At 40.0% G+C, this 23,303-nt stretch overlaps 1 protein-coding gene across 6 annotated transcripts in view; it reads left to right on the top strand.

The window, feature by feature from the left end:
• The window catches only part of DHRSX (dehydrogenase/reductase X-linked), a 160,625-nt gene extending 137,893 nt beyond the window's left edge, over nt 1-22,732 (top strand). For all 6 annotated transcript variants that reach the window (XM_062628688.1, XM_062628687.1, XM_062628685.1 and 3 more), the window contains one exon: nt 22,269-22,732. In XM_062628688.1, coding sequence (XP_062484672.1) covers nt 22,269-22,448 — 180 coding nt within the window. In that variant the 3' untranslated portion in view covers nt 22,449-22,732. The remainder of the gene's footprint in view (nt 1-22,268) is intronic.
• Nucleotides 22,733-23,303: the final 571 nt, after the last annotated feature.

The following is a 23,303-nucleotide window of genomic DNA, read 5'->3' as shown; positions in this document are numbered from 1 at the left end:
TCCTTTCCCCCTCTCTGAATGTGACAGTCCTGAATTTACCAGTAATCCAAGGAGACTGGAAAACCTTTCAATGTGAGGTAAGGAAACTCTTCCATGAGCAGCATAGACACAGTTTTCAATGGCTATCCTGAGCTCTGAAAGATAGACAGAAAATGCCAAGCTCTGCCAAGAAGCTGCAAACATCCCCTTTTCTAGTGATCTAAGGCATCTATGCCAGGAAGCCACCTCTGACAGGTCTCCTGGTTCATAAATGTCTGAATGCCTGCACCAGAGCTGTTCATCCGGTGATCTCCTCATGGTCACTGCTAGTACTGGATCTGTCTTATCCTAAGACAAATATCTGCAGTTGGCCAGATAAATCAGTTCCTTCAAGTGCCAGTTTATCACTGTGAACGATGAAGGAGTCCTGTGGTGACTAGCTCAGCTGTAGACGTCTGTGCTGTATCAAGTTGCTTAAGATTAATGCCATACCAATGTACAGGACATTTTAAAAAACACTGATGCTAGTAAAGAACTGAAGATATCATGGGTTTGGATGTGCACAGGAGAGAGTAGGAACTGGAAAGTTGTGTTCACATATCTGGGGCATGAGCAATTTGTGATCAGGCTGGTTTTCCAAATGGCAGCTCTGGGTGTTTGGAGTGTCAGACCACTTCTTGTGTAAGTGGGAAATGTGCTCCTGAGCAGCCACAGGTGAGGAAATACCAGTTATTTATGAAATGTATTTCTCATATATGTTTATAATCCACTGTGTGCCTCCACTGTTTATCACATAAATATTGCCATGCATTTACATAGGTAGTTATGACTATGTATGTATTTATGATAGCGTGATGTATGTAACAAGAACCACAGAAAGCAAGCACCACCCACTACTTGAGGAAGAACTGGAAAGAGTAAATACATTTTTTAAAATAACAGGATCATCGAGCACCCAATTTGTGAGTTTTGACAAGTTTCAATTAAGAAGTCACTTGGATAGCTCTGGCTTTAGTAATGACTATAACAATTAGGGTTGCCAGCGCCAAAGAATTTGTGTTTGCATTTTAGAGAGGGTATGAGAGGTGCAAGACATAGTTCACATGGTTTGCTTTGGTTTTATTATCTTCTCAGCTAAATACATGGGATTTGGAGGATTTTAGTAGCTACACATGAGAAAGGAATTTGGTGCAGTGGCCCTAGCTCCCATTTTTCTAGAGGAACATGATCCCCTTTATGCAGCACAAACAGAAGTCATTAAAACAATCTGTCCAGAGTTAGTGGTTTCTATATGTTAATGCATATTTAAACATTCTCTTTAAATTGGGTCTGCGAGTCTCTTCAGGGCGAATGACTACATTTGGATGTTGCCATCTCAGTGCTGGAAAGGGGAAGTAACCACAGGAGTCATGTTACCTCAGACAGGCGCTCTGCGGGAAATACAGTACATATGCAGAAGAGGATTTGGATGAAACCTGAGAAATGTGCAATAAAACAAGAATGAACTTGGACAGCTTATCAGTCATGGGATTTATACCGGTATTTGTTTGGCTTCACCACGCTGCCCTACTTTTATGTCGCTGGAATAGGAAGGACAAGCTACTACTGGTCTTAGGCTCAGGCATCGTCTGAAAAGATGAGTTGCTCCTAATGTCTCTTAATTGCTCATCATAGTCTTGGAGCTAGCCGCCCCCAATTTACAAGCTTAAGTTACCATCTTATCAACTGTTTATACAATGTAGTATATATGTTACTTTTTGAATGAACAGCAGGGGCCAGAGTTGGTACCCTATGCTGGCAGCCCTGTGTTCCTATGGCTTTGTTGCAAGTGGTGTTCTGCAGTGGCTCCCCAGCTGTCTTGCATCCTTGCAGTAGGCAGCAGTATGCTGATGCCGAATGTGTCTCGGGAATAGTGGTACTGATTGACTTACTCAATACTTTCCCTGACAAGCTCTGGAGATGCAAAATAGAGTCTTCCACAGCGTCTGCCACTTGTCGCATACTATCCTATGATGATTAAAAATGTAGAAAGAGAAAAGCTGTCCCATTGTTTCTAGAGCTGAGAGTGTTGAAAATAAAATTACATGCTATGGGTATATTTTGACAGGTTGTTCTGTTCTAAAAATGGTGTAGAAAAGGCAATATGAGGCAGTATGCTTGTTGTGTTTTTTTTTTTCTGTCATCATTTTACATTGTCCAGGTGCAAAGGCTGTTTTTATGACTGCCCAAGCTGTGAATGTAGATTGGTCATTTCTCAGGGAGGAGTTCAGTTATTACTATTTTCATACATCATGACTAGTAATGACAACTTAGGTCCCCATTTTCCTTTGCATATGTATTTATGACTTCCATCATCATGAAACTTCTGGTACTTCATCAGTGGCTTTGCACAAGTGTAGCTGATCAGGACCTGCTAAATTAGGAAACAAGACCCAAAACTAAAAGCATTCAGGTCACAATCTTATTGCATATTCTTGTAGCAAGGATTATCTGATCTGACTTTGCATCTTCTAGGTAGTGTATGGTCCCTATGAAAAACATTTTACATGACTGATCCTGCTCGTTAGAGGTTCTCCTTGATCTGTGGATGGCCTTTTATTTTTCTTGCCTGGTTTAGGTTTGTGGCCCAGGTGTCCTATTTTATATGCCTATTATCTTGAGAAGTGGATTAAAGCTGGCACAGATACTCCAAACCTTAATCGCCTTAGAGGGCCTGCAGATATCTAGAGGTAGTAAATACTTCAAATGTTTCTAATGCTGGATTCAGCTGATGTTGCTTGAAATCCATTCAAGAAGCAGATCTAGAAGACACCAAACAGGGAGTTTTATATAGTTTTATTTTGGTTTTGTTTTTTTTTCCCTAAATATAATTCCCCTGTTAGTGCTATTGTATATACACTCAGTGCTCAGTTTTGGTTTTATGGTGTGGTAGGCTTTTTTCGCCTTATATTGGGACAGGCCTGTTTCATATGAACCACTGTTTTCACTGCAAAATATAACCATCACCCAGTACCTTGCTGTATAACTTCTCCTATGAGATTTTCAACCCTCTTATCGCAGTATTGGGTCAGAGGCAGATTGCTGGTGAGTCATCTGTTTCCAGCTTTTTGAAGAAGTGATAAAATATAAAATGTGTTTGTGCTTAGGTACCTGGACTTGTCATCTCCAGGTCACTATGCAGCAGCTTACTCAGAGGAGCCAAGGGGATTATAAAGCACCTCCAGTGCTCAGAAGTAGCTCTCGTACATGTGATGTAAAATCTATCCCATGCTTTCCTGGTTGAGAAGAAAGCATTTGCAGTGTTAGAGTCATTAGCCTTCGTAGATGTGGGCAGGTACCATCCTGTGTAAGGGTGGTACCACTGCTGTTGCTGTTACCATAAAGATAACACATCTTTTGTGTGTTGGTTTCAGTTTGACTCTGTGGAAACTTTAGGCAATGACTTTTTTAGTTATGTCATGGTATTTAGCAATAACTTTTAATCAAAATAAACAGGAGTGCGGTTGCTTTCAGGGCAACAATGGTCAAGACAAGAATGAATTGAAGCAGGCTGACTGGAAATGTATTTACTTTAAGAAAGTGAGAAAAAATTAAGAAAAAAGCAGTAAGAAACTTGTCTCTAATCACTGGAATCAGACTCTGGTAAAGGCTTCCACATAGTGGTAGCTATAAGAAAACTGTTGGATTTAAGATGGAATTTAAGTACGTTTATAGGCAAGTCCAACAGATACAATATCTACAAAATTATAAGATCAGATATGTCCCAAGAGGCCCCTCCAGTCCCCTGTTCCTTTTGAATTCCTTTTGTATTTGAAATCCATTTTTTCCCCTTCAGGTTTATCAGTTTTGCTCCCATGCTGAAAAGAAAGAAGAAATCCAGTATAAGGGTGCAAAAGCAAAGATTTCCCAACAAACATTCATTTTGATTGAGAACATGTCAGGTACCCAGCAAATCCTTCTTTAGGAAAACCTTTAGTGAAGATGTGTGACTTCTTGCATTCACCTCCATCCTTGCCTTTCTAGACAACACTTCTACTTGTTTGCTGATGAGCTGTACTGAACTATGCCCCCAGCAATACAGTTACAGGAGAAAACTGAAGATGAGGTTATAGGTCAGACTGAAGAGTCTTCAATGAAAATGAGATCTTTTATTGTCCTGCTCAAGAAATCTGTGCATGCTGTTAAAAAATAAATTAGCCAACATAAATTGAAAATTCAGCTGTAGAGATAGTTGGCATAGCTGTCTGGTTAATCTCGAATCACGGCTACAGCAGTGGTCTTCTTGAAGTTGGTCAGTGCTCAAGAGACCCCTTCCAGCAGAGAGGCCAGGCAGCCAGGAGCAGCAGCCTTGTATGAGAGACCATGGCTTCCCCTGTGTTTCCCCAGGCAGCTCCAGGCCACCATCTTGGGCCCTCCTGACTCTATGGTTTTCACCTTCAAGATGGGTAACTCTGGGGAGGCTTGTAGCCCTGCTGGAAGTCAGCAGTGGAGCTCCAACTGACAGTGTCCAGAGTAGACTAGTGTGGGTTTGCACAATGAAGATTTCCATTCCTAAAATGTTCAGGCACTGAATTTCATCTGTGGGGAAGAAATGTATGACGTGAAGAAAGAAATGTGCCTGAGCAAGCCTGACTCAGCCTATGTCCATAGGAGAGGTGCTCCAGCCCTCTGATCATCTTTGTGGTCCTCCTCTGGACTCACTCTAGCAGACCCATGTCCCTCTTACATTGGGTGCCCCAGAGCTGTACACAATACTCCAGGTGCGGTCTCACAAGAGCAGAGTAGAGGGGCAGGATCACCTCCCTTGACCTGCTGGTCATGCTCTTCTTGATGCAGCCCAGGATATGATGGGAATATCTGCCTATGAATCATATCACTGTAATGCATGTGTTTTTGCCACTTCAAGGAATTAGTAAACAGTGTCTAATTCCTCTGGTAAAAAGCACTGCATTGCTGTGTTATTTTTAACAGTAGGTATTTCTTCATCTAAACAGTTTTCTTGCTTAAAAGATTTCTTATTTTCATGTGGGGCAGGTGAAAGTTATTTTCATTAAGTGCATATATCTTCCTTTCTTGTTTTTCCATATTTTCACTGTAGCATGTATTTCTGTAAAACTTGTGTTGACAGTAGATACTTATTAACAGACTTTTGCAAGTATTTTCTTATAGCAGTTATATAGTGCCTTCATAATAAAAAAGTAGATACATCTAAAATGCAGGAGCCTGGCATACCTTTTGTGTTTTGGAGTCCCTTTGCTAAAATCTGTGGAGATTACCTAGTTTTCATGCTAAAATATCACTTTCCTTCAGAATTTTTTCATATACAAAATTATATTAATAAAAGAAATTCCTTTTTAATCCTACAGTAAACAAAAATGCAGCCTACTGTAGCTTTGCAAGTTAAACATAAATTATTAAGTTGTTTTCAATAATATTTTTTCACTCTTAATTTCAGTCACCTGCAATACCTAAGAAAATTTAAGAATAATAGATAAATAGCTCTAACAAAAAGCAAAACACTGCATAGTTTGGAAGACTGCAAGATCCTTTTCATTTGGTCTGCTGTTTGTTATTGTCACTGTAGATTATGAATGAGAACACCTGCAATTATGCTCTGGTTAATATACTTTTGAATTAGAAGAAAGGGCAGAGCTACGGTGCAGCTGGCAAGTAGTCGGCTAACATCCATTGCAAGCATTTAAAAGACCTCTTCAGTGGGCTTAATGACAAAATACATAGGGCTGGCTCTTCTGACAATGCATGGAACATGATAGATGATAGTAACCTTTTCTCTAAATTAAACCAGAAAACTGGGAGCCAGCAGGGCAGTGTGATCAGGCACACAAGCTTTGGGATGGCAGCTTCCTTTTCTGTTTCTCACTCCATAGATACATTTTTAATGTTTACTTCAAGATTATGTCAATATACTCTGGGATATAGTCTCATTTCCACTTCATCCTGCCTCCTTCTCCCTTTGTAGTTTCAAATTAGCTATATTTGTACTTCTTTAATGTCGCAGCAGCAGAGCACTGTCTGGATTTTATTCCCTCTTCTACACAAAAGCAAACTCTATGAGTGTAAGCAGCTCTCTACTACTTGCAAATGAGGTGTAGGCTGAGAATATCTTCATTCTCATTTTGTAATTTCTCATACTTGCCTAAATAAAAGGAAAAAACACTGAGTGAGCTTTTTTTGAAATGAGTTTACATTACACAGAAGGAGCTAAAGAGCTTACTTGGCTCAGGCATCTATTTTTTTGCTTAGGGAAACATCTTCTCTAAGGATGTATACCACGGCGCTATTTTCTCTTCAAATTTCTCTTTGTGGTTATGTTTTGTTTGGGTTTTTTTTCTGCTGTGGTCAGCTACAGCTGTTTGTAAATTCTTCAGAATGTTAATTTACACCAGAAGATAGGAATCTCTCTGATTTCTCAAGAACCAACTACTTTCCTACATTTTACTATAACAGTGATTTAAAAAAATACTACTGTTTTCTTCTGTAAGACACCCAAATCCGGTTATTTCTACTTGCAGCTAGGTTTTTGTTCTTTTGAGTATCTCTCCCTCCTATCAGATGCTACTGCTAACTGTTGTTAGGTGTTTGAGTAGCTGTGCTCTGATGGCAGGAGTGAAGTCATCTGTTTGTTTTCCAAGCAAAGACCAGATGTTTGTTTTGGGGTAAGCAGACTGATTTGCAGTTAAAATCTAAACTAAAGGAACATCATTTTGAGCTACAAACCAGCCACATCTTGAGCTTCCTGTAACTCAAAAAGACAAATGTGAGACTCAGAGGTAATCAGCTTCTTCACTGCAATGTACATCTGGGGTATTTGCTTATACAAGTGAAGAACAATGGGTTATTCTCTTCCCTGTGCTAACAGAGTAGAATTCATATTTGTATCTTAGACTAGTTCAGTCTTGCTATACGCTGACATGTTGATAAAAAGAAGGCAAAGGGCTGTATTTAGAAAATTAGGCCAATGGGAACTCATTGGTTCACTTTAGGGGCCAGTGATAAATCTATCTCCGGGAAAGACTTCAGCAAGTGTTGAGGCACATCACCTCCAGTTCTGGCCACCTAGCATACTTCCAGTTACTCTGAGCAGTAAATGCTGAAAGACATACTGGAAGACTAAAAATCTGAAGTCCTGCAGAATTGTACTGGGCCCATGAGAGGTGAGATCATTTTGTGACTGACAGTACAAGAGCTTTGCACAGAGACCCATAACTACAGCACTCCACTTACAGTCATACCACTGCTAGCTGTTAGACTTACCCATCAGAAGTCTAGCTTTTGCATTTTATTCTAGTGTCTTTAAAATATTCACACTAACCTTTAATATATTCACGGTATTACAGGCAGGAAAACTTACACTGAGATGAAGGAACAAAGACAAATATTTCTGAAGAAATTTTAAATAATGTGCAGATCTCTTGTGGGCATTGATTCCTGTGCTTCTTGGTGTCAATAATTGTGAGTTGCAGCTATCTTTTTCCTCTGAACAGAGCATTACTCCTGAAATGTAGTCATTACGTATTGATTAGCTCTATTGTCATTGTCATGCATCGGTAGTGCGATAAAAAAAAGTACCACTTATTTTACAGCAATGTATAAGATAGCTAAAAGGGGTCTTTAAAATGTTTTTAGGGGGTTAGTTTTGGTTTGTTTTGTTCGTTTTTTTGTCAGAGACCACATTGTCATTTTCAATAGCCATAAGTCTCAGGATAAACAGAAAAGACTCAAGGGCTTTTTTTGTTTGTTTCGGGTTTTGGTTTGGTTATTTTTTTGATGGAGCAGTTTTAAATGTTCTGCTGTCTCAGGACAGGGCTGCCATAAGGACATATTTGTCACTCTTTGGTGCTAATGTAATTTCCTGATTTTCCTACTATATGACTTTCCATTTAATCCCAATTGTCGGTAATGTGCTATTTTTTGATTAAATGATGAGACCTGAGATTCAGCGAGATCAATAATTAAAACCATTTATTTCACAGACTGTCAGCAGCTATTAGGGATTCAACAAATATAAATTAAGATTTTTTTTTTCCCCAAGCCATGTTACAGACTTTGCAAAGTTCACAAACAATTGTAATCCTCTTTTATTGAACACAGATTTAAAAGTAAAGGTCAGTTAAGTTTTGGTCACTGAGGAGTTTATATAATTGGCAAAAAACGAACATTTAGGTTATTTTTATCTAAAAAGTATGCTGCTTGGGAAACTCTTGCTTCTCGACTGTGGCTCCCTTGCAGAGCTGAGGGACTAAATATCAGCCACATCAGCTCAGCAGACATTTGCAGGGGGGGCTTTGCAGCTTGTCCCTCCAGATGCAGCAGTGGCTCATGCCCGAGGAAGGGCTGAGCAGCAGCAAGAATTGTGGCTGATGATGGTGGTTTCTGCACCCTGAGACTGGCCCCGCTCACACTCATTTCTTGTAGCCCTCCACATCTAACAATGCAACATTGCTGTCACACCACCTTTGCCCCTTGTGATTTTGCTGCAAGAGAAGCTTTGTTTTCTGCCCTGGCTTGGAATTGCTTGTGGACCTACCACTTTTCCTGTCTTCTCAGATTTGGCTGGGTCAATGTATTGATGATGTTTCACATAATATTTCCCTCTTTCTCTAATATCAAAAAGCTTGGGCTTCTGTTTGCTCCAGAGATGGTAAGAGCCACCTGCCCTAAGCACTCATGCTTTCAAGGCTGCTCTCTACCCCTTTGTGGTTTCTGAAGGGAATCAGTGACACAGATGGGTGATCTGAAAAGGGTAAGTTTCATTGCTGCACTGGGAACCCTCCTACCCTGAGCTCCTGAAGACACCCTCCTCCACATCACATACAGGCTGCAAAAAGGGATCTGACCGAATGGGGCAAATGCCTGGCATGCTGTTGTAGGAGCCACACTTGGTAAGGATGCAGTGAGGCATTTAGGGATTCAGGAAGGAAAGAGTATGAAGGAGAGCTGAAACTATCTGTGAGATTGTCATGGGGCATGATGAAAAGGCAGGCGGAGAAGCGGGTGAAAGTTTACACTGCAGGCATGCTTTGCATACCACATAGAGAACAGGAGTCCTAATCTTGATTAGAACAATTCAATTCTTCTGTGAAGTACATATTAAATAACAATAGGCTGCTGCAGAGCTGTGCAGACTTGCAGGTAATGTGTAGAATGCTAAGCAAGCAGCCAGGCGGGCAGGAGGAGCAGCAGGGAGGGATGGAATGGGCAGGCTGTGCTGGCTTTCCAGCCTCTGCTCAGACCTCAGCCTGTACTTTTACGAGTTAAAAGCAGTTACTAAACCACAGCATAGTTCTGCATTAATTCCACTGGAATTTCTCCCGGGATGCAGAAGTTTAATCATCTGGAGCATTACTGTGTGCAGTGTATCACCTCGAGCAAGCAAGTGGGAGGGCTCATTGATTGGACTCTCAAAGCAAACGGACGTGTGTAGCAAAATGGCATTACCAAACAGCACAGTTCAGTACAGCTCCCTAACAAAGCGAATTGTTTTAGCACCAAGTGATTCTGTAACATGCATTTATCAAACCACAAAACCTCACAGTATTTGTTTCCCATTCTGAACAACTGCTCTAACCTTTTAGTCAAAACACCCTATGAATACAAGTGCAACAGAAACTCTCCTGGGCACTTAATAAAAATAAAAGGTTAATTCATAATTTTGTCTATTGATAGTTCTGCATGTGTAAGTCTCTTTCTCATAGTTACCCATGCCCTTAATTGGTATCAAAACCCAAGTCAGAAGTACTCTGCAGGAGCTATCAGAGAATGAAGTAAAAGGAGCATAAGATTTTCTGGAAGAAACTCAGCTTTTTTCTTTTTTTAATAACATATTGGGGAAAGATGCTGCTTGTAGAAGGGATTAAATGTTTTTCTCCTTTCCAGTTTTTCATGTCTTCCTTCAGGTAATGAGATTTGACTGTCACTATGGATCTCATTTTTGAAATTTGAACCAATTCTTCATGCGACACAAGGCAGGACAGTTGGCTTAGTCATTGACACAGGACTGGGGTGTACTGTGTCATCTCTACAGCACCATGACACTTCTGCTGTGACTTCTGTCATCCGGCAGAGGAAATAGGAACATAGGAAAGACCACATCTGCCACCAAATCCAGTCCTGGACTTTGCAGGGGAGGCATTTTGACAAATGAATGGCTCCATCTGCTACCTTAATGAAGGCTTAAAAAAACACCTTAGAAATAAGCCTGGATATTAAAATTAACAACTTCAGTAGGTAGGAAATCTGAACCTTGCTACTTATTAGTACTTAATAATTTTCAGTGCATCCCAGTCCCCTGCTTTCCTTTGTCTGTTCCGCTGTCAAGAACTGTCCCCTTTGTTTTTCTCTCTCTGCCCCCTTGCAAATTAACAATATTATCACCTCTCCCCAGGCTACTATTCCCCTCTGTACCACAAACCTCCCCTTCTTTCAGACCTTTCATGTGATTAAACATGATGAATTTAAGCTCACAAGTAATTGTTTTCAAGGCGGCATTTTTTTGCGGCCATTTCAGACCTCGGGAAGCATTTGTGTTGCTGAGAGTTTGTGTTGTTTGCTGTCTCTATTATAAGCCTTGTAGTAAAAGATATGACGCCTAACATCTTGTCTGACATAATTTTAAAAGCATGATGAATGACAATGAAATCAGTGGCACTATTTGCCTGTCTAATGTTGCACATGTTCTTTGGGGTTCTTCTGAACTTAATTCATCAATAGGTTCCTTGTCAGACAGTAAAGACCCCCAGCGTTGATTGATTCAAACAAAGGGATTTAAGTTGCAGAGCTTAAACTCACTTTCAGTCCACACAACAAAATTTTGATTTGAATAATCACATTCAGTCCTCCTTTGCATTTGCATTTTTAGTTATTTTGTTAAAACCAGGTTGATTCTGGTGGGTTAGTAAGCATTCAGGTACATCAATTTGCAAGTGAATATAGCCTTTACCTTTAAATTTAGTACTTCTTTGGAGTAACTTAGAGGATAAGCTATGTAGACAGCTCCATAATTGTATGGTTTCAGAAATAATCTGTGATTTCATGACTTTAGCATTCTGTTTGATAGAAAATAGGAAGCAGTGTTGTTTACAGGATAACTAATTTTGTTCTTTACTTTTTTTTACAAGCTGGCCCTCGGTGAAATATGTGTTTTATTAAAATGAAGAGAACTGTCATATTGAAAGGTTTTTAAACAGAAATAGCTTGAACTTATTTGGCACATTTTTCTTATCAAAACTGAGGATATATGATCTGTAATTACTGACTTGAACTAATTCTTTTTACTGCATCTGTCAGAAAAATAGAAAATCTGAGTCACTCTCACCTATTTCATTCTTTCACTAAAATAACTGTAGATAATTAGCCTTCTCTTCTTATATTCCATCTTTGGAATATGACACTAGGGGCAGATCTAAATTAACCCCATGTTTGTTTGGTTTTTTTTTTATTTATCATTCAAGATTATATGCTGAAATTGCCAGCAAGTGGAATTACAGGCAACACAGATTTGTAGAATAAGATTCCTTCCATCTGCACCACTTTTATCTGTCTTCCAGTTTGGGCTTTCTCCTGTCAGCTTTTGGGGATATTGCAAAACTATAATTTAAACACAATAACTACATAGAAAACAGAAAGTCAGACCAGTTGTGTCATGGACAGTGCTAAATGGTGTTCAGTGATCTGCTTGAAACTTCTTCCAGCCAGCATCTTCAGGACTATCATGTTTCAGTCCTGCAGAAAGGCTCAGAGTCAGTAAAAGGGAAAAGGAGACAAAGGCTGAGGTCCAGGGTGAGGCTAAGCGCTGCGAGGTGGCATCTCTTTTTTAGTGTAGAAGCTTTGTGTAGAGCAGACCCATCAGAAGCCCAGCTAGCATGCTGCTGCAACGTAGAAGTGAGAAATCTGGGGAAAAGTGTATTTTCACTTTCATCTCTCCCATCTTCCCAGGCATATTTTCACCTTGCCTGCTATTAGCACAGGTAGCAAGCACCCTGTAGTCATTTTTGGTTAGTTTGTGTGCTTTGCTATTTCTGGTCCCCATCTTCGCTGGCACAGGCACGTGGCCTGCATGAGTCCTGGTGGAGAAGTGTCCTCTGCTGACCTTACCTAGTGATCCAGGAGGGATTTGGACCCTCTCACCTGAGCCATCTGGTTTCAGCAAGTGCCTCCAGCAAGCAGGTGAAAAACCTGGGCTGGCAGCCAGCCTCTCTCAGCCCCACCATCCGACTGAGCCCACGAGTGGGAATAGCCCCACTACTATTTGGGGTGCAAAATGAGGGTTGTAGCAATTTAAAATAGAAGAGGCTGTGAAATAGCCGCTGGCCTATGTAATTTGGGGTTATTTCATTTTGTGTATGTTCTGTACAGTCTTTATGGTTTTTGATCTCTTCGTAGTTTGTAAAGGTTTTCTATATTGTGGTTGTCTTTTAATATTTAGGAGTTTCATGCCCATCCTGAGTGCTTATAAGCATTTAATAGAAAATAAAAGTCCTTACAAGAAAGCTGTGAAGTTGGAGATATGTCAGTTCCCATTTCCTGAGAAACGAAAACAAGATGAGTGACTTGTCAAATGTTAAATGCTTAGTAAGAGAGTAGAGATGACAATAGGGAGTTACAGGTCAGAAGTCACCATATATCGTATCCCTGAAGCCAGCAAAGCATTGTAATTTGTGTGAGCAGGCAGGAAATAAAACTAATTGTTCAGAGGTATATACACTCAGGATCATTTTCTTCAGCAGTTAAGAGCTTTGCTGGTTTTCATGCTCTCTGGGGCTGGTAAAATGCAGATACCATTTCAAATACAAAAACTTCTGCATGCTCTTCTGTGTTGTTTTATTTTGATTGCCAAAATCAGGCATCAGTTGAAAGCAAAGATGAGCCATGTACTGTTACAACGTAATGCATAGAGAATGAAAGCTCTAAAGCTTTTGTGGTTGGTTGTTGGTTTAAGTCTTCTTTAATTTTGATCCATTCACATTTTGATTCATATTTAAATGGTGTTTTCAACTAAAGAAATGGGCATGCGTTATTAAATGATGCAGATGTTCCAGCCACTACCTATCAAAGAAGTTGCCTAAGAACTTTGTTGGAGGGAGGAGTGGTCTTATGCCTCTATTCATATTTCTCAGACAGTAATAGTTCAAAACTCAGTAGAATTAAAGCCTTGTGTAGTTAGCAAAAATAACAGGAGGGTTCTTTAGCATATATCCAGCATGAATACTAAGCTGCAATTAAGTATTCTTACTTAATGATAGATCAGCCTGCATCTTCAAATGAAGAAGATTATACTGAATTGCTCACATGATACTGTAATTATGGGCATAGAGCTGGTAATAAACAAATAAGTTGTGTGTTTTCCTTTACAAACACAGAAAAGGAGTGACAACCTAGTGTGCAAGGCATCAGGATTAGGATTTGCGAGGCTCATTCTGTCTTCATCTGTTCTCCTCACCTGTGTGTTTCAGTAAATCACTTGCCTGTCTCTGAATAGAGGTGTTGCAGAAAAGCCCAGGTTATGAGAAGATACCCAGGATAATGGTGAGTGATTCAAGTCAGGCATCCCTAGAAAGAGGTAGCTGTGGGACATCACCGTTTTCCAGAGGGCTAGTTAACCAGTGTCACTCTCCCAGAAAAGGCTTTAGGTTTTTGTGAAGTGTGTGTACTCGATCTGCTCTCTCTTCCTGTTACTGCTTGCCTTATTTCCTCGAGACTGGATGTTCTTGCAGCAAGTGACTGTCTTTGGCTTGATGTTTATGCAATGTCTGGGGCAGCAGACTCCTATCTGTCAAATTTTGCATACTGCTACTGGGTGAGGTAACAAGCACAATGTAATTTGAGTGGCTACAGCAATATCTCAGTTCTTACATTGAAGACATCACCCAAAGCAAGTTTAGGGATCAACCTTCAGGCAAAGTAATCTTCCTCAGTGCACTTGACAAAATGAGCAAAGGACTCGGTTCTGATTGACTTTGATGCAAAATTTTAAGACTGCTAAAATTCAATCATATAAAGTTGGGTTCTTGTTTCCATGTTGAAAATTGCTTAAAACTAAACATCGTTTTTCTAGTCCTCCATTTCAACAGCTTAGAAAATGAAGAGTGTGGATCCAGAAACACTCCTCTTTAAATCACTGAGGTTATATTGCACTTCTAAGTGAGACAGACACAGTTTGAAATTGAGACACGTAAGTTGTGTTTTGTAGTATCTGCAAATGAGTTCACTGTTGAATGTACTATTTGAAGTCAATGGAGATGTCTTCAGTGTGGCTCAGAAAGCTGGCCAGCTGAGAGGAGATTTGCTCAGCTGCCTGGTAGCATAGGGAATTGGTGCTACTTGAGATGACCCATGATGTCCTGTTTAGTCTGAAGCAGCTGCTTTGAAATGGGAGGGTTCAGAGCTGTAGCTATTGTTTTCCTCAGTAAACATTTGCTCATCGAGTCTGAAAGAAGAGCCATCCCAGGGCTTCAGAATAGAGCAGTTCCTCAGTTTTCCAGCAAAACAGATTTCTTAGAAGGCATATTGCTCTGACACAAAACAAAATGAACCTTCCACCATGAACTCCGTTATGGGAAACCAGACATTCAGGCCTGTGTGCATGCCTGCTCCTTGGGCTCCCTGATCAACAGGCTGACCCTGGCAGCCTTTTGAGGACAGATCCTTTCTTCCATGATCTGGTTTGTTTACAGGTTTCCCAGCCACCTATGCAGGGGCTGATGTGAAGATAAAGTGGTTTTTTTTTCAGTGTACCTGGACTTTTTTGGAACTTTTTTCCAAAAAATTTGGTTTCAAATGAAAGGGACAGGATTCAGTATTTGATCCTCTTTGTGTCTGTTTGCCAGCTGTCTCTGCTTCTGTTCTTTACAGCTTCTTCTGCTAGGAGGCTCAGGAAAAATACTCTTTTTCCCAGAATAGGCGTGAATTATTCATATTATAAAAGATCCTTTCCTTCAACATTTCGGGTGAGGGTTTTTGGTTTGAATATTGCCTTGTGTTCTTAATTCATCAGTGTTTTGTCTAATATTATACAAGTTGCCTGTGTGAAACTTATGAATTTCAATAAGGGCAAGTGCAAGGCCCTACACATGGGCTGGGGCAATCCCAAGCACAAATACAGCCTGTGTGGAGACAAGATTGAGAGCAACCCTGAGGAGAGGGACTTCATGGTGGCTGACCTGAAGCTCGACATGACTCAGCAGTGTGCACTTGAAGCCCAGAAAACTAACTGTGTCCTGGGCTTCATCAAAAGGAATGTGACCAGCAGGTCAAGGGTGGTGATCCTGCCCCTGTACTCCGCTGGGTGAGACCCCATCTGCAGTACTGCATCCAGTTCTGGGGCTCCAAACACAAAAAGGACGTGGGCCTGTTGCAGCAAGTCCAGAGGAGGACCATGAAGATGATCAGGGGGCTGGAGCACCTCTCCTGTGAAGAGAGAGAGCTGGGCTTGTTCAGCTTGGAGAAGAGAAGGCTCCAGGGAGACTTTATAGCAGCTCCAGTGCCTACAAGAAATCTGGAGAGGGGCTTTTTACAAAGCCTATAGTGATAGGACAATGGGGAATGGCTTTATACTTACAGAGGGGAGGTTTAGAATAGATACAAGGACCTTGTGAGGGTGCTGAGGTGCTGGCACAGGCTGCCCGGAGAAGCTGTGGCTGCCCCATCCCTAGCGGTGTTCAAGGCCAGGCCAGATGGGGCTTGGAGCAACATGGTCTATTGGAAGGTGTCCCTGCCCATGGCAGGGCATTGGAACTGGATGGTCGTAAAGTTCCCTTCCAATCCAAATCGTTCTGTGATTCTATGATTCATATCTTTGAGTCAGAAATTGTTTCTCCATAGCCACAACACTGTTAGGAGCAAGGCTTCAGATTTTAACTTAGCCATTTCTGTTTGTAGCTGCTGTTTCTTTTAAAGGTGAAATCTAAAGATTTTTATTATGGAGTGAATTTATTAAAGGATTCTCTTTGCTGTGAGTTGGGGATTGAAAAGAAATTAATTTGATGGTGCTGACTGGAATAGGGTGAACTGTATATTCAGTAAAACATCTCTATCTCTTTCTGGTCTATAATCAAGGCAGAGACTGGATAGAAAAAGAATAATAGTGAGCTACCTAGGAAAGAATAGAAGAAGAGAGAAAACAGATGGAAACCAGGGCTTTTGAGTGAAGGCAGAGATCTCTGAAAAGCTGTGCTGCCAGACCTGTCTGGCAGCTTTGGCTTCCTAAGGATCTGACAGTTGGCCCTGGCCACCGGCCTCACCAGGACTTGCAGTCAGTTTTTACAGCCTTATTGATCAAAGGTTGCTGAACACATCCTTACACCTGCGTCGTGGTTTCCTTTCGAGGCTTTGTTTTCTTACTTAGTGTTTCAGCCAATTACTTTCTGGCAGAAATCTTCAAAGCAATGATCACGTTAGGAGGTCTAGATGCTGCAGAAGTTACACAACAAGCATTGAGCTCACATGGTCCATGTCTTCACCAGGAGGCCGTGACACTACAGCAGCTGTTGTTATTTTACCTCAGAGTCTTGCACCAGAAAGTAACCTGGTTTTGAAATAATTTGGTAATTCACAGATCATAGTAATCAGTGCTTCCTGGAACACAGGTGTTTTTTTTCTTACAACTTTGCTGTTATATTTGTGGGAATGCAATCCCAGGTACTTAATTTCTGCCAGCTTTCAAACTATTCTGTGTTGCTATGGCTTTGTGCTTGCCTGTGTCTTTAGAGTCAACCAGTGCTTTGAGGGTCACTGGGTGTCACTCCACCATCAGCTGCCAGCAAGTAGATGAACGACTTTGCTGTACCAAGTAAGAGTAATGTCATCTTCTCATTCTTGTTGCTAAGCCCCAGTGTGCATGTGTTCAGGCATCCCAAATCTTCCCTGCCTTTCCTGAAGAAAGGCGGGCAGAAAACTCTGATTTTCACAAGCACGTCAGTAAGATACTGCTGGAGTAGTATTTTACATTTGCAAAGCAAGTATTTTTCAAAATGCAAGTATTTTGCATTTGTAAAACAGTAACAGAATCATTAATGTTGAGAAAAGTAAATGAACACTGCCAGAAGTGCCTGGGTACCCAAACTGAGAAGATGGTGTTTTCAGTGCTTGCTGTGTCTTCCTAGCTGGAACCTGGGAAACATGTTGCTAGCCAGAGACATGCCTTTTTGTTACCCAAGGAATGGCCTGATGGAAACTCACCCATTTAAGAAATCAAGGTCACAGAGCACCCAAAAAAAACCCTGAAAGCTCCTTTAACCCATTACCCCATGAGTAGATTTCCCATATGAACTGAAAAGTGCATGACATAATGGATGTAAGTACATGAGGTAAGATAACATGAAGTAAGACCATCATTATAAAACCAGTATTGGAGTGTTCCTACAGCAGTCTACTTTATGTTGCTGATAAGGGGCATTCCACCAATACTTAATGTATTCAATGTTCTTCCTCAGCAATAAGCCACTTGCCAGCATGCCAGGCAGTTCTGGGTGCACATCTGTCTGGCTCCTCACTTGTGTTCCTTAAAATGCAACTGAGATGTCAGTCATTGAGCTTGCCAGTTGCTTCTTGCTGTCTGTCCTCTTTGCCCAACCTTCTCACCTACCATCTCTCATGCTGGCAGCATCTTGAAATCAGAAAATACAAACCAAGTACAATTAGCTGATTAACTAGGACAAGGGAAAGCTGTTCAAGAGTAAGTACTCCTCGGATATCATGGGTTGTGTCATTAATGCTTTTTCAATCATAATCATTGTCAGGCAATGCCATTTGAAGAGCGTGCATGCTGCCCGTTCAAACTGTTCGTCACAGTGTTTAAGACACATAGAAAGGTTCTCACTGTTTGCTGGTAGTTACTTAAAATAGTCCTGGGAAAAGTAATGGATTGCAGAATAGGAATTACAGGAGCTTATTATTTTTTTAGCCCATCCAATTTTCTGTGTTTTCCAATGGATATACCATACTGTCTGCCCAGAACTCTTGAGCTATGAATTCAGGTGAAGGTGAAACTGAATGAGTACATGGATTAAGAAGGAAAGCACCACGAAGCCATCATGTATAACTGGTGCAGGCACACAATTTCTTAGAGTTAAGATGTTGTGCCTGTTGTAGACAAATAAAGAGGATGTGACATTTCATGGCAGTATGACTGTAGCAACTGTAGTCAGCTAACACATTTTGCATTAGCACCTAGTATTGACAAGGTTACATGGTACTTAAAAATGCATTAATCGAAATGAATTGTGAGTCTTGAAAATTGGTGAGTCTTTAAAAAAAAACAAAACTAAACCATGAACCCCCTTAGTATATGTCCCAGTTTTCATAGAACAGAATAGTCCATTTCATGCTGAGGGAAAATTATTCTATGTTGATGGCTTACTATGAAAGAATATTTACAAAAAGAAATATCATAAGTTCTGTAAAAAGCACATCTTTTTATTTGAGAATAAATAGTGCCAAAATAATTTTGTGAATCTAGACTGTATTTTGCTTAAATAAGCTGGTGACATGCTATCTTTTCTCTCCTTATTCTACAGCCTACTCATGCAATGGTCAATACAAAGATAGGTAATTTCAATCAAACCTTTATTTACTGTTGAAGGCATACTGCAAACAAATCTTTAATTGTGAAAAAGAAAGTAAAAAATGTGTTCAATACTGGAACAAGCAAAAAGAATTGCAGATGCAAAATCTAATGAGAAAAAGTTAAGCAGAAATCAGTTTTATATCATACAATAGTTTGTAAGCAAACAAACAAACAAAAGTTCAGCACAAAAAAGTTGGTAACTGAAGAAGCATTGTGCAGCTTATAGGAATCCCTCTTGTCTTATGACAAGTCCAGCCCATTCATGAACAAGATGTTACTGATCCTTTATGTATGTATGTTATTCTGTTCCTGTTTGGTGGTTGGTTGGTTGTTTTTTTTTAAATTCTGGCAATGTGTTGAGTATCTTCCCCATGAATTGAATGGTTCTTATTATTACTGCCTGTCTACATGCAACTTTTGGCCTAACACTTCAGAGTCCCAAAGACAGAAACTTCCTCCTGTTTGTATAGAACATTATGATAAATATCCTGGAATTTACAGATCAAGGTATTCAACCACTGGCTGATGATTTCTCCTGCCTGTTATCAGGTGCTCTTCTTCCTAGAAGGCCATTGGCATCAAAAGAAGGGTCAGATGTGTTGCTTTGACTATAGTCTCCTGCTTGTGGTCATTTTCTTTTCCAAGGGCTTTAAGGTTCCTTCTCATCTTTTGATGAACTATCATGTGTTAAGAGCTGTGGGACACCCAGGAAAGGTGGCAACCAGGAGTGTGGCTGCCACTGATGGAACAATTCATCTTGCTCCCTGTACAGATACTCATTGATTGTTGCTGTGGTTGCAAGTAGCTGCCAGCTTCTTCCTTCCCAAGAGGTGTTCAAGTGCTAGTACACAGGCAGGCCGTGTGCATTTGTCTGTGTGTGTTGCAGTTGATCTATGGGTGTGTAGTAGACCAAACACTTTGGGAAAGAGTCTTGACTCTGTGTGGGCAAGTGGATGTACAGTGCTTTCATGGTAGGTGTGGGCATAATCCAAAAGTGGAATTACAGCATTGTGCTTTTCTTCCAGCTTCTCAAAGCAGGTAGGTCATCCACCCAGCTGGAAGGCCAGGGCATTCCTCATATAGAGTTTCTGCTTTACTTTCAGTGAAACAGAAGACATGACAAAACAATGAAGAGATTCTTAAGTAAGGGAATATTAACGCTTTCAGCATTAATTAAGCAGTCAAAGGATGGGATAAAATGATTAATAAATCATACATATTCAAGTCTGCTCCCCATTGCACTGCAAAAATTGTTTTTCTTTAACTTAAATTAGTGTACACTAATTGCTTAATGTATTATAGTATTTTCTTCCTTAAGTGTCTAGATAATCACTTTTAGCAACAGGTGGTAGAAAATAAATAGGAATCTTGCATACAACCTTCTGATCAGCATATTAAATATGGTGGACGTGGTGAAAGCCAAATTAAATCTTGTGAAAAGGTACATCAGCTGACCTTAATGGATGGTGACAACGTGACTGTGCTTATAGACTCATCACAGTGTGGCCATGTAAGCACATTTATTATGTCTGAGCAAGCTCAACATTGTATTGAAGAATAGGAAACAATTTGCTATAGAAAATGGTTTGGTAACAGTATACTAGGGCTGCATGAATAAAACCAAAAACGAGCTTTCAACTTGTACGTAGCCTTTGTTTAAATTATTTTGTATTATTTAAAGCAGAAATAATTTAAACAGACCAGAACAGAGCAAAGCAGAACAGAGTATTTCAATTGGAAGGGATCATCTAGTCCAACTGCCTGACCACTTCAGGGATGACCAAAAGTAAAAGCATGTTGTTAAGGGCCTGGCTCAAATATCTCTTTAAACACTGACAGATCTGGAGCATTGACCGCCTCTCTAGCAAGCCTGTTCCACTGTTTGAACACCCTCTCAGTAAAGATTCCCTCTGGTGGGGAACTTACATGACATATCAAAACATAAAAATCTTGATAAATCCTGCATATCCCTTCCCATAGAATCAGCAAAGGCACATGGTATTTCTGATAGTGTAGGAAGATCCATACAGACCAGTCTCTGAGGCTGTAGAAAGCCCTGCTCATAAGCACATAATGACACAAATTCCACCCACAGACAATTCTTTTAAAAGCATATTAGTTTTGAGCTGTTGTCATTAAGATTTGGGATTCATCGACATTGACTTTTATAATTGTTTGTGCAGGAGAGCTGAGGAAATCAGGAACATAACATCCAGTGAACCATCTCATGAAGTAATGGTTTATCTGTGTCACTAAATTTTTAAGTAAAGCCCAGAAGTACATTTAAAAAAAAATGTGATTTCTCTCTGTCATCCAGAATAAGTCATATAAAATGTGAATACTCATATTCATAATTTGTTCTGTTACTTTACAGTATTAAGATAGATACTGTAGCTGATACATAGATAGATACATAGCTAGATAGATACATAGCTGATCAGGATAGTAGCCTCTGTGTGAGAACATGGACTCCAACTTTTTGGAGTCATCCTAATACTGCAAAAAATTATACATGCACATAGCTTTATATTGTTTACATAACTTGCTAGTTGTGAATAGCACTATTTTCCATGAGAGAAAGAAGGTTGAAGAAGTAAAGTACTAAACTAGGGCAAATAAGCCCTTTGTGTTTCTGGATAGTATCTCACTGTGCAGTCATCTTAAAAATAAACAGAACAAAAACCTTCAAATTACTTAGATTTATATATTTTTCTTAATAAGGCACTGAGTAACGTAGTCAATACTGTCTTGTTCTTCAGGTGAGTTCTTCAGGAAAAGACATCCTGTCAGGTGCAGCAGACCAAGCTATGAGCAGTATTAGTGCCGTTAGTGACTCAGAGAATGACTGCAAGGATTGTAAAATGATACATCATTATCTAGCAGGCATTGATCATAATTATATCACTGATAAAGACAAAGCATATAAAATGTTGTGGTATAAATATGCCCTTCAACGAAATAAAAGAAATGCCATGGGAATAATTTCAGTGATAGCTGTGTGATCCTTCTGAATGCAAAATGGAAATGTTTTGTGTATCCCCAGGATAAAAGGCGTTACTACTCTAAGCTATCCACTTATTAATTTTCATTTAATACTCATGGTATATCAGGCATTATAGATCTTTCATCATTTTGCTTTATGACACTGTAGAACCCTAGTAACTATGCTCCATATAAAATGTAATTCCCTCATTTACCTGCCTGCTTGGATTAAGCTGGGAGTTCTTTATTTTGCTGTTGTCGTTTCCATGATCCTTTGTCATATTGTTATGATGAACACACTGCACACAGAGCATAGCCTTCTTCTTCTTACAACAGAGTACAGATCCCTTCATCCTTGCAAAATTAATAATTAAACTAGGATTTTAATATTTGTGTTTGCTTTTGGGCTTATTATCTCTAACTGTGACTTTATTTTGTATGCTCCATCTGACTAGCTCTTGAAAAAATGGGCCAGAGTTTTCAATATATCTGTTCTGTGTCTTAAAGTGACCTCAGACTACCACTGTTGTAGAGATAGAGTGTGCTATGCTGATTGAATAGGTGGGATTTTTATCATTACCAGCTTGAGGTTTGCACAAGGACCACAAGTGTGATGCAAAATTAGGGAAGCTGATTGTTACTGGTAAGGTCTGTGGTGTAATGTAATTCTTCTGTTATACCTGCCTTGCTTGAATTTGTTGGGGTTTTTTGTTTGTTTCTGCAGACTCCAGAGGAAGGAGCCTCTACAACCATCTATGCAGCAGTATCGCCCGAGATGGAAGGAGTTGGTGGCTGCTACCTTTACAATGAGGAAAGGACAAAATCGGCTGACGTAGCATATGATGAGGAGCTGCAGAGAAGGCTCTGGACAGAAAGCTGCAAGATGGTTGGGATTTCTGATTAATCCAGCAGGGTTCCCTAGAAGATGCCACTTCCAGCTGGGTAAATGAAATTGCATTGACAAGCATCTTAGGTGAATTCTTGCAGCATCAGTCATCATCCTGGAAATCACTGTTCAGTTCCAAAGGCAAACATGAACAGCTCTGTTCTTCGCTTGAATCCCTGGTCTGCTAGGGTGTGGGGGGAAATATTCCCACAGAAAGATGTAGTGGTTGGTTTTAAATCTAACCATCAGTTTTGTAAATCATGATGTTTCAGTCTGTGATTAAAATACAGTCTTTAACCTTGTGCAGAGTTGAGTTTTCACTTTCATTGATGAGTGGGTTGTGTCTGTGACATGTTGAACTTAAGCCGCCTTTGTACATATAACTTACTCTTATTTAATCAGTTTTAAAAGTTGCAGCCTTTTTTCCTTAAGCTTCATTAATCTTTAAGAAACTATTTAATGAATATCTTCCTGTTTTAGTGCAGGCAATTTGCATTCATGATCATTATGTTGTTTCTATCATAACGTTACATGTCAGATTTTATCCAGAGGTATAAACTGAAGATCAGAACCAAAAAAAAAGAATAAATAAATAAAAACTTCACATAGGATATTGAATTCATTTGCTTTCAGTTCAAGTTCAGCTCTCCTTTAAGCACGAGCCTATGAACAAGGGAGAGATGAAACATAATAATAGCACCACTGGTATTGGCAGAAGATGCAATTGGCCTGTTGTCTTGGCAGTGGGCTAAGATTACTCATCCCCTTTATATTTTGAACCCATGTAAACTTGCACGTGCAACTTCTTACATTTTCTTTGGTGAGGAGATTCACTCATCCACTACCTTTTGCGTGAAGAATTGCTTCCTTTCA

This window comes from Pezoporus occidentalis, unplaced genomic scaffold, assembly GCF_034315485.1.
Source record: "Pezoporus occidentalis ecotype Australia unplaced genomic scaffold, CSIRO_AGI_Poc_V1 ctg32, whole genome shotgun sequence".
Taxonomy (NCBI): Eukaryota; Metazoa; Chordata; class Aves; order Psittaciformes; family Psittacidae; genus Pezoporus; species Pezoporus occidentalis.
This window is presented reverse-complemented; position numbering and strand designations above follow the sequence as displayed.